This window comes from Saccopteryx leptura, chromosome 10 (genome assembly GCF_036850995.1).
Source record: "Saccopteryx leptura isolate mSacLep1 chromosome 10, mSacLep1_pri_phased_curated, whole genome shotgun sequence".
Lineage (NCBI taxonomy): Eukaryota > Metazoa > Chordata > Mammalia > Chiroptera > Emballonuridae > Saccopteryx > Saccopteryx leptura.
In genome coordinates, this window is record NC_089512.1 from 15,195,294 (window position 1) to 15,210,245 (window position 14,952).

At 55.7% G+C, this 14,952-nt stretch overlaps 1 protein-coding gene across 1 annotated transcript in view; it reads right to left on the minus strand.

Moving 5' to 3' along the window:
• ITGA9 (integrin subunit alpha 9) overlaps positions 1–14,479 on the minus strand; it is a 352,967-nt gene extending 338,488 nt beyond the window's left edge. The window contains exon 1 of the mRNA XM_066350935.1: positions 13,973–14,479. Coding sequence (XP_066207032.1) covers positions 13,973–14,157 — 185 coding nt within the window. The 5' untranslated portion in view covers positions 14,158–14,479. The remainder of the gene's footprint in view (positions 1–13,972) is intronic.
• Positions 14,480–14,952: the final 473 nt, after the last annotated feature.

The window sequence follows — 14,952 nt, forward strand, 5'->3', positions numbered from 1 at the left end:
CTGGAACGCTGAGGTCACTGGTTCGAAACCCCAGACTTGCCTGGTCAAGGCACATATGGGAGTTGATGCTTCCTGCTCCTCCTCCACTTCTCTCTCTCTCTCTCTCTCTCTCAAATTAAATAAAACCTTAAAAAAAAAAAAGACCTAATAAGTAAATAAATATGAAGTGAGTAAATCAGAAATTCGGAGACGCTATTTCTCTTCTGTGCCCCTCTCCTCCGCCTGCCACACACAACATGTGCATTTAGGGGGACACAGGAACCACGTAGCAGCAGTACAGAATTATAAATGCACCCTCTGTCCCAACACAAACCGGAGACGGAATAGCTCGCAGACAAGCCGGGCCAGACTGAAGCTCTATGTCCTCCCTCTGGAAAGCTGCCCTGGGGATGGGCCGTCCCCAGCAGGGCCCTTCCCGGCTGGAGGAAAAGACGAGACGTGCGGAGAAAACAGAAAACACACGTGTGGGCCAGCGTGGGCACAGAAAACGGGGCGACAGCAGAGCTCCCCTTCAGAGGTTACAGAAACTTTTTTTTTTTTTTTGTATTTTTCTGAAGCTGGAAACCGGGAGAGACAGACAGACTCCTGCATGCGCCCGACCGGGATCCACCCGGCACGCCCACCAGGGGCGACGCTCTGCCCACCAGGGGGCGATGCTCTGCCCCTCCGGGGCGTCGCTCTGCCGCGACCAGAGCCACTCTAGCGTCTGGGGCAGAGGCCAAGGAGCCATCCCCAGCACCCGGGCCATCTTTGCTCCAATGGAGCCTCGGCTGCGGGAGGGGAAGAGAGAGACAGAGAGGAAGGAGAGGGGGAGGGGTGGAGAAGCAGATGGGCGCTTCTCCTGTGTGCCCTGGCCAGGAATCGAACCCGGGACTTCTACACACCAGGCCTACGCTCTACCACTGAGCCAACCGGCCAGGGCCACAGAAACAATTCTGACCTCCAGTTTCACGCGCTGTCTCTGGGAAGCCGTCAGCGGACGAGTTCTACAGCAAAGAATATAGTCAACGGCCCCCATCGGGCACAGTCTGTGCTGAGCTATGAGCCACAACTGGCAAAGAACCTGCACGATGAGACTTAAAACAAAATCCATACCGACGTTCAAAGAGTAAAACATCCTAAGCCGCTGCTCAGTGAGAACAGGAGCGGCTCCCTATCTCCGGCAGCCTGGAGAGGGGACGCGAGTCCCCCTCGAAAGGAATCGGGTGCAGTAGGAAACCAGTCATCTGCACCAACGAGCCTGGGAAGAGAAAGCAGTACCCCTCGGGGATCTGGGAAAGGGGTCCAGTGGAGTTAGAATGACCCCAGACGGCCTCCCTGGGCACGCGGCAAGTGCACCCAGGCCCCCTCACTTTGTCCTGATAGCCACCTTCATCTCGAGATGCTGGGCACTCACCCTTCACCCCTCGGCTGGCCTCGGAGTGACGCTGCTCCCCCATCGACCCTCTGGAGAAGCCGGGGACCCTCAGACGGGCCTTCAGCAGAGGCTAGCAGATGTCACGCAGGACACCCGCGCTGAGATGACTCTGACGTGTTACCAGGTTCACGGGAAAGCACTCAGGCCTCACCCTAATTCTGCCACTGCCCTCGCCCCTCCATACCCAGAATGGGAAGGATGCCAGGGAGATCCACCCCTCTCTGCAGCGTCTCCGTCAGGGTCCCTATTGGACAGTTTGTATTCGCTTCTGTGAGGAACCGAGTCCCAGCCTGCTGGGCGGGGAGCGGAGCCAGGCCCCCAGCAGCGAGGGCAGCACCCCACCAGCTGTCCCAGGGCCCCTCGGTCCACACCTTGGGGAGCTGCCCCTCAGGTGCTCTCTGGCCAGCTCCGTCCTCCAGCCTCACCATGGGGGGGGGGGGCACAGCTGCAGGATCCCCCAGCCGAGCCGAGCCGATGCAGGGCTGGGAACCCACGGCCTTCGGAAATCCCAGCAAGCACTTTCCCAAACAGACCACACGGCCTCTGTCACCCGCACAAGGGCCGCTGGGCCAGCTCTTGGCTGCTCTGACTCAAATGCATGATGACATACCAAACGAAACTCCAGTGAGAAGAAAGTCGTGTTTAGGGATCAATTTCCCCCCCTTGCTTCTGGGGCTGAGCTTGAGAGGAGCCACCCGGGCAAGCCAAGGGCTGCTCTCTATAAGGCCGCGAATGTTTTCACAGGTGAGAAGAATTAGCCATTGGGCCTCGCTGAGCAGCTGAAACACCCACGCCTTCCCACGTGTCAGCCTGTCAGAGCTGGGCAGCACACAACGCCTCCTCCATGAGAAAACCCCAGGGGCACAGGGCTGGGTCTAAAAATTCCTATGAACTCTAAATTTACACTAGCACAGCGAATAAATGCCACTGGCAATGCATCGTGTAAGAAGGACAAAAATTAAACATGGGGGGCGAAAGCATCTCATTCAACAGCAGGCTGTTTCCTGATCGCCTCTCCCCCACAAACGGCATTGGAGCCCTGGACGTTTCAGATGGTGCCTCTGATCCAGATGTAAAGACCTAGATTCGCAGGTTATCCGAGCAAGAAGGGATCCTGGAAAGAGCTAAGATCCCCGGCCCTGCTTCTCAGCCTCCAGCGGAGAGCGAGAGGGGCAACATTCATATGGAACTCTGAAGTGGAGAAAGGACCAGCTGAATCCCCCCCCCTTCCAAGCCCAGGGGTACCGAGTGGTTCTAACGACTGGTCAAGCACTGATCGCAACCCTCCGGTTCAAACCCTTAATCAGCTAGTCAGAGGAGGAGGTTTTTCCCCAGATCCTGTGTAATGGAAAATGAAGGGCTCGGGAGGCGTGTGCACGTGCGCACGTGTGCACAGAGCTCACGGGGTGGCACGGTGGAGAACGAGCTTGTATCTCTGTGTTTACAGAACATCGTGGCTTCTTCCCCCGCTGCCTGGCGCTGCTCTTTACCTAGGCCGCTGGCCAGCAAGAACGCGGCTGCAGGCCAGCCGATGAGCTTGTCTCTTCTGAAGTTAGTTCAGCGGGCTCTTCGCCAGGCTGATGATCCCAAGAGATAGAGAGAGCGCGGTGGCCCGGAGTTCGGGACAAGCCACTGAAAAGATGCCATCTGCTTTCTCTCACTATTCTGCGTTCTAAAGAGACATCCCAGATACTTCCAGCTTCCTCCCAAATCTTCCCTGGTACTCTGGACAAGACAAGGAGACATTTCTCTCCCCTGTGCGGTTATCATATAAAAGGGCCCGAGTGTCCCCGCCCCCAACAGGCACCCACCCATAAATCATCAGCCTGATTCTGACATTTGCTGGCTACTCCAGGTGCTGTCCTCAGACCAGCAGCACAGAGCTTACTGGAGATGCAGAATCTCAGGCCACGCCCCGAGCCGATAAATCAGAATGTGCATTTTAACACACGCTCCAGGTGACTGACAGCCTGAGAAGCACTATGTAACCACCCACACCGATGACAAACAATCATGTTCATTTGGAGCCGTTACAAACAGAGGACCCCTTGGGAAGTGAGGCCTTCGTCCTATGCCACCCCCAGTTAAAAATGCACTCAACTTTCAAAGACATTTTAGAGTCCTCCCCCTAACTCAGGACTCTAGATTTCTAATGACAAAGACAGCCGGCACGTACTGGGCACTGGGAGTGTGCAGGTGCTGGGCCAGGCTCCCTACGGCAGAATCACATTGAACCGCCACAGCGACCCCACCGGAGGCACTAATAATCTCCCCATTTTACAGATGCAGAAGCAGGTGGCCAGAAAAGGTCCCGGGACTTGATGCAGCCCAGAAACCACAGTAAGATGCCAAGCTGTAGCACATACCCCAGCAGTCGGGTGCAGTACCCACGCCCGGATTCTGCCCATCCCACATCAACCAGAAGGCGGAAAAGGGAACCAACAGGTACCAAGGCACCCCCTGTGGTGCCAGCTGCTCACACGCGTGACCTGCCCGGGTGAGGCTCCGCGGGCGGCTCCCACGCGTGACCTGCCCAGGTGAGGCTACGCAGGCGGCTCCCACGCGTGACCTGCCCAGGTGAGGCTCCGCGGGCGGCTCCCACGCGTGACCTGCCCAGGTGAGGCTCCGCGGGCGGCTCCCACGCGTGACCTGCCCAGGTGAGGCTCCGCGGGCGGTTCCCACGTGTGACCTGCCCGGGTGAGGCTCCGCGGGCGGCTCCCGGGGTTAGAGTTGTGATGTAGAGGCTTCTTCACGCCAAAGGACAGGCTGGGACAGGGGTCCCCAAACTCTTTACACAGGGGGCCAGTTCACTGTCCCTCAGACCGTTGGAGGGCCGGACTATAAAAAAAAAAAAACTATGAACAAATCCCAATGCACACTGCACATATCTTATTTTAAAGTAAAAAAACAGAATGGGAACAAATACAATATTTAAAATAAAGAACAAGTAAATTTAAGTCAAGAAACTGACCAGTATTTAAATGGGAACTATGCTCCTCTCACTGACCACCAATGAAAGAGGTGCCCCTTCCGGAAGTGCGGCGGGGACCGGATAAATGGCCTCAGGGGGCCGCATGTGGCCCGCGATAGTTTGGGGACCCCTGGACTGGGATTTGGAACAGAAAGGCGGCTTTCTCCTCCCTATCAGGCTGAATTTCCGTCACCTTCTTGCTTTTTTACATAAGGACAGTGCTCTAACCAATTGAGCTATCCAGCCAGGGCACATTCTTGCTTTTTTAAAAAAACGTTTACATTGCTGGCGTGGTGTTGCCCAGGGGTTCACCCCTCTTAATGAGTCGTTCACACGCTTATTTTAAAGTGTGGGCCCATCGGCCCATCTGCCAGGACCAGTTAAGCTCACAGACTGTCTGATTTCTTGCCCAGGGAAACCCTGTCAGACAGCCTCGTGTGCGTTTTACACAGAGATGGTGGGCTGCTTGGCTGGTAAGTGCTAGAGATGGATCTGAACCCAGGGCGTTGGTGTCCAAGGGCTTGGTCTTTCCAGTCCCCCAAACTCCCTCCTGCCGTGGCGGTTTAGATGCCCTCTGTTTTTCCAACACAGCCACTTCCTTGCTCAGCCTGTGTGTGGTCCAGCTGGCTACAAAGGCTCCAGTCCAGCCGTCCACCCTGTTCTGGAACCCATCCCTCCCATCCCGAGGGCAGACTGCAGGTCAGCTCCCTGGCTAGCAGGTGGCAGAGAAGGCCTGAACCACAGCTGCCTCCTGGGGAAGGCTGGGGACGGCCGGCATCTCCAAGGCCCCCTCCCTCCCCACAAACGCCACGGCAGTGTTTCCGCGGGCAACGTGACAGCCAGATCCAGGACAGCAACTGGGGATTCAAAACCTTAAGCCCATTAGGTTTGCTTTCATGCATTTGATCCCAAAGCCAAAGCTTCCCCAGGGACCCACGTGGCAGTTACAGGAGTGGAATTCAATCACCGTGCGTTCACCACACTGCACAGAAACTCCAGGAATCACTCCACATCCCTTAATCAACAAAAGCAGCCAAGACTTGAGCAGAGAGAGAGCTACCTCTGACCAAACCTACCAAACCATTTACTCCCAGGGGGAGGAGACTCCCCTGGGCCGATGCTTGACAACTGGAGGTGTGGAACATGAAAAACCTCAGAGGCACCTCTTTTTACACTTGGAGAAACTGAGACTCCAGGTGTCTACACAATACATACTAATTGCTTTTAAGTGTTTTAAATAACTAGTAGTGCCGCCTGAATGCTAAGCTTCAAGGGCAAGTTATTCAGGGTGGGGAAGCGTAAGAAGCTTCCGGGGTTAACACGGGATTCAAATTCTGCCTCCACCACTGATAAGCTGTGTGACCTCAGACAAGTTTCTTAACCACTCTGAGCCTCAGTTTTCTTGCTCTGCAAAACAGAAGGGAAATGTACCTAATAAGGATTCTTGTAAGAAGGACTCTTGTAAGGTGTAAGCAGGATAACGTTTATAAAGCTCCTCGCCCAGCACTTGGGACAAAGTGGGTATTCAAAGAAGTGGCAGGACGCTGGGGGGTAGGCCAGCACCTTCGGCGCCCAACTCATCCCAGCTCCACCTCTTGGCCGTTGAGGGACATAAATCATCATCGCTTGCATGCTGGTGGCCGCTGGTGCAGAAAAGTCTGACTCTGTGGGGGGTTAATAACGTTACAAATCCAGGGGTAAATCCTAAACACTGGCCACCATGGCCCCCCCTTCCCTGTCCACTCTCCAAACAGAGCCCCTTAAATAAGCAGTGGGAGCCAGGAGGACTCAATGGAGCGGATGGTAACAAAAGGGGCCCAGGAAGGTTAGGATAGATACAGAGAATATTCTAGAATGCTCCCTCTTTCCTAGGACATGTCTGAATGTCTGAAAGCAGCTCCCACAAACGTCCCTGGTGGAATCACTAGATCCCCATTTACTCGGCGATCAAGCACCTCTAGAAAGTAGAACTCAGCACCCTGCACAAGTCACCAGTGGGTCATGAACAAGCATCCCCAAAGGGCGTCACAAGGAAGCGACCATTATCACTATCTCCTGTAACACTATAAGCCTCAGTCCTCTGGCTAGCAAACAGGAATCCCAAAGAGTCAACTAAAGACCATTACGCCCGTGAAAGCATCTGACCTCTTGTAAACGCCCAGCAGATACCCTGTGATGAAATCCTTAAGTTTGACTTCTTCAAGTTACACGCAACTCCTGTTGAGAGCAAGTGATTTTTGAATGTCAGACTCCCAACATTCTTAAGAGGCAACGTCACAGGTCCCAGCTCTGCTACTCTCTTTCTATGTTACTCGGGCCTCTGTGCCTCAGTTTCCCCCCTTTGGGAATGGGGCTACAATAATAGCCAGCTGAAACAATCCCAGGGAACATTAAATGAACTAACACACATAGAGCACATAGAACAGCACTCAACGCGAGCTCAGCACTCAACCAGGGTATCTCGCTCTGCTATTGCGGCTCCTGCTGTGTGTCTCGGTTCATAGCAGAAGTCCTTTCTGTCCTCCCAAAGAACGGAAATCGGGGACCAAGCGAGCCTGCGGTTTCAAAGATTGGATTTTTCCCCCCAATCTTGGATTTACTTTTTTGCTTTCTAAGGCTCCCTCTGGCTAAAAGGAAGGTAATGATAAACACTTTATTCTGCTTTGGTTAGTTGCCAAATCCACTCGGCTTCAGGCTGTCTGATTGACAGGGTACTTGGGATGAGATCTGGGCAAGAGCCCGTCCAGCCGCTCGGTGATCGAGGTGAAGGTGGAGTGCTCTTCCTCCTCCAGCCCTCACTCGCGGCTTTCCTGGGAACAGCGGACAGCAAGGATGTTCTGGAGTTGGGCTCAGGCCAATTCAAACAGCCCAGAATCCTGATGCTCCCGTGCCGATACCAATATTTCTCTTGTACTCCTAGCTCTGTCCTAGCATCTGCTGCCCAGAGTTCGCAAACCGACACAAACCCCCAGCCACCGTGTGCCGATCCCTGAGGCTGGGTGGGCCGTGGGCACCGCCTGTAACACTGTAAGCCTCAGTCCTCTGGCTAGCACACAAGAATCACCAGGTTGTCCCAAAGAGTCAACTGAAGACCATTACGCCCGTGAAAGCATCTGACCTCTTGTAAACGCCCAGCAAATACTCTGTGATGGAATCCTTAAGTTTGACTTCTTCAAGTTACACGCAACTCCTGTTGAAAGCAAATGATTTTTGAGCTGCTTTGACCGGGGCTGCTTTGAATAAACGTGTAAACATTCTCCCCAGAAGAATCACAACAGGAGTTATCAGAAGGAGACTGTTTCCTGACCAGCAGCAGGTCACCAGGGACTCAGAGCTGGCTGGAGCCCGGCCCTTCTCACCCTCCCTCACACTCGGGGCTGTTAGCGACTGGCTGAAACCAGTCTGTCTTCTTGCCCTGGAAGGTTCCCCCAGGGGCCACACAGCTGCCTCTGCCCCAGCCCTGAGTTCAGCACCAGCTCAGGAAACAGCACCCTCGGCCAGTTCCCGAATCTTTGGGGGAAACTCCCTGGATGCTCCTCCCTTAGACCTTGGACCTCAAATATGTGTCCCCCCTTCCGGAGAGCCTGAGAGCGCAGGCTCTGCAGCGCCAGTAAGAACCAGGAACAAAATCTGAAGACGCTACTTCCCGAAAATCCAGACACGGAGGTGGCACGCCACCCCCGCCGAGGAGTCGGCCGAGGACAGAACTCGGCAGACTTCCCCCGCGGAGGTTAGGAGGAGGAGGCGGCCGGACCCTTTATAGGTCTCTCCTCCCCAAGATGGGGGGCAGAAAGGCCCCTGGTCCCTTCTAAAGGTTTTACCTTCACGGGGGGTCTCTCTCCGGGGCCCCTGAACAACCCATGCCTGCCCGAGGACAAGCCTCTCCCCCCCATCGGAACCCAGAACTCCTGTTTTGCCTGAGATGCGCGACTAGAACCCATCAGGTTGGGAGCGGGTTTTTGATTCTTAAACCCCTGCCCCTTAACACCGAGCAGGTGCGCCAATGTTTGGTGAATGGAAAAGATTCAGCCGCTTCGGCCGTCTGCTCTTAATTTTTAGTTAGATTTAAGCACTTCCGTTTCCGTTTTAATAGTCAGAGACAACAAGCGTTGATTACGTTTTCCTTTTATCACCTTTGGATCTTTGTCTTAGCCCTTTAAGACTTAAGTCATTGCTCATCACCAGCACTGTCCAGCAGAACTTTCTACGGTGATGAGTCTGCTCTCTCTGTGGGCGGCCCAAAACCATAGCCACTAGCCCCGGGTGGCCACCGAGCACTTGAAATGTGGCTAGTACAACTGAGAGACTGAATTCTCCATTTTCTTTGGTTGCAATTAATTTTACTTTAAATAGCAATCCATCTGGCTACTGGCAACTGGATTGGCGGGGGCAGAAGAGAAGTCTAGCTTGTTCTTTCTCTTCTCAGCCTAACGCAAAGTGAGGATGTTATCTTCTCCTGGGCTCTGAATCGCCTTCTATTCCTCACTGAATGATGCTCTGACGACCGTAACAAAGCAAAAAGCCGGCGTGCCTTCCATTCTCAAGCACGTGCTCTGTGCCCGAGCACAGCCGCCTTGCTGTGTCCCAGGAGATGGGGGCAGGAAGCGTCTCGCCAGAGAGGAAGTCAGTGCACCCAACCAACTCCAGGGCGTCTGAGGCGGAGCGCAGGGGAGGGGTGGGAAAGAAACCCACTCTGGGGGCCCGGCGCTAGCCAGGCTGCACTGATTTATGTCATAGGGTGTTAAGAGTTGTCTGTCCTGGCCCTGGCCGGTTGGCTCAGTGGTAGAGCGTCGGCCTGGCGTGCGGAAGTCCCGGGTTCGATTCCCGGCCAGGGCACACAGGAGAAGCGCCCATCTGCTTCTCCACCCCCCCCCTCCTTCCTCTCTGTCTCTCTCTTCCCCTCCCGCAGCCAAGGCTCCACTGGAGCAAAGATGGCCCGGGCGCTGGGGATGGCTCCTCGGCCTCTGCCCCAGGTGCTAGAGTGGCTCTGGTCGCGGCAGAGCGATGCCCCGGAGGGGCAGAGCATCGCCCCCTGGTGGGCAGAGCGTCACTCCCTGGTGGGCGTGCCAGGTGGATCCTGGTCGGGCGCATGCGGGAGTCTGTCTGACTGTCTCTCCCCGTTTCCAGCTTCAGAAAAATACAAAAAAAAAAAAAAAAAGAGTTGTCTGTCCTGCAGCTGAGGAACCCGTCCACGTCTAAGGGAAGGGGACAGAAATCGGCTCTGTCCAGGTTTTCTCGCACCTACTGCTGTTGTTCAAAGAGCGCAAGAAGTCCCCGGGGGGTAGGAATAGGAGAGGAAGCCGTCCCTGGGCGGGTGGGCAGGCAGGCAGGCCCCCTCAGGGTGCCACTGCAAAGGAGGAAACTGAGTCGCTTGCATGTTTGCATCCAAACGGATACACTGACATCTGTCACACTGCCTGGTATATTATGGTCCACCTGGCCATTGGGACAATTCTCATTGGCTAGAGCATGGCGATAGAAGGACCACTCAAAATAAACATTTGGAGAGAGGAGGGAATGGATCTCTGCTCTCCATGCACTGTGATCATTCTGCAGACCCTGGCCTCTGTACCCAGGGCTTGAGGAAGCAAGGTCACACCCCCCTCTCTTAGAGATTTAGAACCTTCTGATCAGTGACAATTTGAAAAGAACTCAGAGCAATACTCAGTTAAGCGATTGGAGGCGTAGGGCTGGTTCTGACAGCACACACACACCTGCTTTGTGATGTGCACCTAGGGTCCCTCCCCACCACGGGCTTTGGCTCTGCACCTGCAGATCCCACACTGACCCTGGGGCCTGAGCTCTAGCCCTGCCCCTCCCTTAAAACGCCCATAAAAAGGTGTTTAATTAACACAAAGCAAACTTATTAAGCCACTAATATTGATGTAAGAAGCTAAGGAGCAATTTCCTCTATAGAAGAAAGACACCAAATATAAGGCTTAGTTAACATTTGCCTTCTTTCCCGTTCAAAGTTTCTATACGCTACTCTTCCTTTTCAAGTGGTTGTTTCAAGTCCCCTGCTGTAGGCTGCTGTGTTCATCCACGGCACCGGCACCGGCATCGGCACCGGCACCGGAGCAGCCCTCGGGTAAATTACTCCAAAGCTCCAGGGAGCAAGGAAGTCAATGCATTTCTCTCAAGTACAGGCTTTAGCTTCTCTGGCACTTTGGAAACGCATAGAAAATGATTTAAAACCTCCCTTCCTCCCTGACCCAGCAATTCTAAGCCCAGGAATTTATTTGAAGGAAATAATTAAGGATGCCGCAAAGCTTTCCTTACAAGGATGTTTACCCCTGCTGATGTTTACCATCGTGAATAATTAGAAACAACTCACATGTCCCTCAAGCCAGTCTTAAAAGATCCAGGGCCCAGGGATTGTCTGCTAGGAAGAGACTGTCAATCAATCACTAAGTCAATCAACCAACCCCAAGAGCTGAAAGTTAAGGTAGGGATCTTGGGTGGGTCCAAATTCCACAAGGCCGGAATCTTAGAAATTTAGAGTGACATAATTCTGAATTAAGAAAGTTAAGACAGAATTATAAGTATAAAATGAGGCACAGGGCCTCGGTAGGGGCCTGTGAGTGAGAGGCGTTGGGCGGAATCTTCATCAGCCTCCTACTAAGTCCAGCCTCCAGAACAGGTGTCCCCAAACTACAGCCCACGGGCCGCATGCGGCCCCCTGAGGCCATCTATCCGCCCCCCCCCCCCCCCCGCCGCACTTCCGGAAGGGGCACCTCTTTCATTGGTGGTCAGTGAGAGGAGCACTGTATGTGGCGGCCCTCCAACAGTCTGAGGGACATTGAACTGGCCCCCTGTGTAAAAAGTTTGGGGACCCCTGCTCCAGAAGAAGAAAAAGGTGGGAGGAAGAGATGCTGGAGATTTCTCGCTTCCGAGGCTATGGCTCACCGGAACTGAGTGGTATCACCAGCAGAGAGTAACATTCAAGGTCTAAGACAGGGGTCCCCAAACTTTTTACACAGGGGGCCAGTTCACTGTCCCTCAGACCATTGGAGGGCCGGACTATAAAGAAAACTATGAACAAATCCCTATGCACACTGCACATATCTTATTTTAAAGTAAAAAAAAAAAACAGAACGGGAACAAATACAATATTTTAAATAAAGAACAAGTAAATTTAAATCAACAAACTGACCAGTATTTCAATGGGAACTATGTTCCTCTCACTGACCACCAATGAAAGAGATACCCCTTCCGGAAGTGCGGTGGGGGCCAGATAAATGGCCTCAGGGGGCCGCATGCGGCCCGCGGGCCGTAGTTTGGGGACCCCTGGTCTAAGACAAAGAATATTGGGGGGAAAGTGGAGGAGAGATCAAGAATAAGGAGAAAAAGACGTGGAAAAAGCAACAAGAGAACAGAAATCAAGGAGATAAGCCAAACTAAGATAAATTAAATTGGGGGGGCTGCTTTAAAAGGATTTCAGTAGAGGTGTCCCTGAAAACCCACAGGGACAAGCACTCCAGGAGCAAGAGCGCACACTCAGTACCAGAGGCGAAGGACACTTTGGACACCAGCAGCTGGGCTGTGGATGGGTTCGTCCGGACCCCTGAAATACCCATCCTCCATCTCCACTGGCGTCAAGACCATGCGGTAGCATTACCGCCCAGTTCCACCTCCTCTCTGCCATTTCCCGGGGTGCCCAATGGGAAGAAAGCCAGACCGTCTTTTCCTGCACTTGTCAGAAGTAATCACATCACACAGCACTTGCTCATCCCCTCTTTAAAACAAAGCAGGCTCAACTCTCTCCCCAAGTCAGATCTACTCTCTCTCTCCGCTGGAGCCCCTGCCCTGAAGCCCTTCTATTTTTGACAGCTCTCTCCACACGCCCTGTGCCAAGAGCACACGGTCCAGGAGTCCAGCGTGGTATTCTGGGGTGTGCCCTCCAACTGCTTCCGGCCGGGCTGCATTCTCTGCCACACCCAGAGCCCCCAGTGAACTGAGTGCGGAGGGGGACCTGGGGAAGGTGTTCGGCCCGCTCTGCTTTACAAAGGAGGGGTCTGTCAAGTGCATGGAAAGGCAGACTGGTCTTCCACTCAGCAGCTGGGGCGGATGGAAGGGAGGGTGAAACCGGACAGGAGCTGCACAAGGACTTGTAGCTTGACTCTCTGGGAGGCAGCTCTTTAAACAGCATGACTGCTCACCGGCTGGCTGGTCACAGAGTCCCCACTCTTCCAGGAATTCGTGAGGACTTCATCTACAAATTCACCCTTTTCCATCAGCCTCTGTCCAACTCTGAGCAGTGACTCTGGCAGAACTCCATGCCTAGAGCACAGACATCACACACAGTGACCACTCAGTAAACAGTCACCTAGCCCCCCCCCCCAGAGGGGGGCATGACCTAGAACAGGGAAACTATCCATGGGCCTAATTTTCTTTGACGGAGAGGTGGCTCTGTGTGGCTGTTCATCCCCTCCTGTGCAGGGAAAAGGGTCCAGGAGGAACCAACCTCTCCTGGTGCTTCCCACTCAAGCTCTGTGTCCCTTAGCTCAGTGGTTTCCAACCTTTTCACACTTAGGAGCCAGTGACAATAGAATTATTTCAGGAACCACTAGGTCAGAAATCACCGGGAGCATAAGCGAAGTCGACTATGATCACTGGGTCTACACTCTTCATGCTACATCAGGGTGGTTAACTCTTCCGCAGACCTGCAGGGACTCTGGCGGACCTTCCGCAGACCAGCGGTTAGCTGACGGCGCTTAACCAGGGAGAGTTCCCCACCTCTCAGGATTCCTAGGGGGGCAACTGGATTCCTTGACCTCTCTGCAAAGCCACATCCCTTAAGACTTCTGGTGCTAGTGTCAGGTCAGACGATCCATGTGAAATGAGGTCCAGACTACCCTATAATTCACCCACCAGCCTCCCTGTCCTTGTCACCTGGGGTCCTGAACCATCCTCCTTTCCGGCATCCCAGACTCTCTCAGCTTGCTTCTGCAGAAGGCCTTGTAAGGGAGGAGGGAGCCATCGGCCGCTGGAGCCCCAGGTGCTCAGGCCTGTGGGGACCCCTACCTGCCCCCCAGACCCCCCCACAAACAGACACAGACAGCCTATTTCCCTCACATCTCGGGGTTACTTTGCTTCCTGTGCGCAGTGGTGCGGAACAGGTTTGAAGCCAGGAAGAGACGGGTGGGGTGTCACCAAGAGTTCCCCGAAACTGTGGAGTCTGCATCTCCAGCGCCCCGTCTCCCCGGGCCCTGCAGCGGGGGACGCACACCGGGCCAGCGGTGGACAGATGAGTCAAGTTACTTTGCGACCGAGAGAGTTAAGCTGAGCCTGGCTCGGAGGCCGAGGGCGGTTCTCCTCGTACACTCTGGGCTGGGACCCCAGAGAAGCGCCCGGCTCGGCCTCCTCCAACTCTGGGCGCCACCCGGGATGTCCGGGGGGCCGGGGGCCGGCGCCCTCCCTCCCTGCCCGCCTTTCCTCCGCGGCCGCGCTGAGCGCAGCGGAGACATTTAAATCGCCCCCTCGGGACGGCGGCGTGGAAGAGGCCGGAAAGGCGGCGGCGGCGGCCGGGGGCTGGGGCTGGGGCAGCGGCCGGACGGGGGTCGGGGAGCCGCCAGGACACTCACCAGCGCGTGTTGTCGTGGAAATGCTCCAGCACCGCGTAGCCGAAGAAGGAACCGGCGGGACCCTGGAAGCGCACGGGGCGCTGCGGGTCCAGGTTGTAGGCGCTCGCGGGGGTTCCCGCGGCCACCAGCGCCAGGAGCAGCGCGCGGAGCCCCCCGGCGCCCCTCCGCGCCGCCGGGCCGCCCATCCCCAGCCGGCCACCGCCCTCCCTGTGCCCCGCGAGCAGGGCGCTGAGCGCGCCGGCGGCCGGGCTGCGGGGTCCGCCGACGGCCGGGAGGCTCCCGGGAGCGGGCGCTGTGCGCTCGGACGCGAGCAGGATGTGCCGCCGGGCCGGGGGCGGGAGGCCGAGCGGGCGCGGACGGCGAGCACAGGGCGGCCCGGAGCGGGCGGCGTCCTCGGGCCGGCGGAGAAGTCTGCGCGCTCGCAGCGAGCGGGTCCCGGGCCGGGCGGCTCTGGAGTGCCGAGAGGCGCGCCCGCGAGGTGGGCGGCCGGGGCGGCGGGACGGCGCTGCAGCGCCCCCTGCGGGCCGAGAGCCCCCACGCACCTCCGGGCGGGAGACAGCCGGGACACCCGCCAGGAGCCCCTCCCCACCGCGCCCTGGGCGCTGGGGTCGGGAGGCGACCCTTATCCTCTCCGCAGCTGCGTGCTCTGCCTGCCCTCCTTGGTCTCCCATTCCCTCTCAGTGTCATGCTCACACCAAGACCAAAGGAAGCGAGGGCCAGGACTGAGTTTATATTCTAGCCTTGCCCATCTGCTGCCCCTTGACCCAGCTGTGAGATAACCTGTAAGAAGCAGCGCTCAGTAAACCGCAGCTGTTGTTGATGACAACAGTAGCCATGTGGGAGTAACCCCCCCCCAAAAAAATTATACACACCTGGCCTCCTACACCACTGATCTCTAACTGCGGTGCCCGGTGCGAACCTGAGGTAGCATCACCTGGGAACTTGCTAGAAATGCAAATCAGTGGTCCCTCTCCAGACCT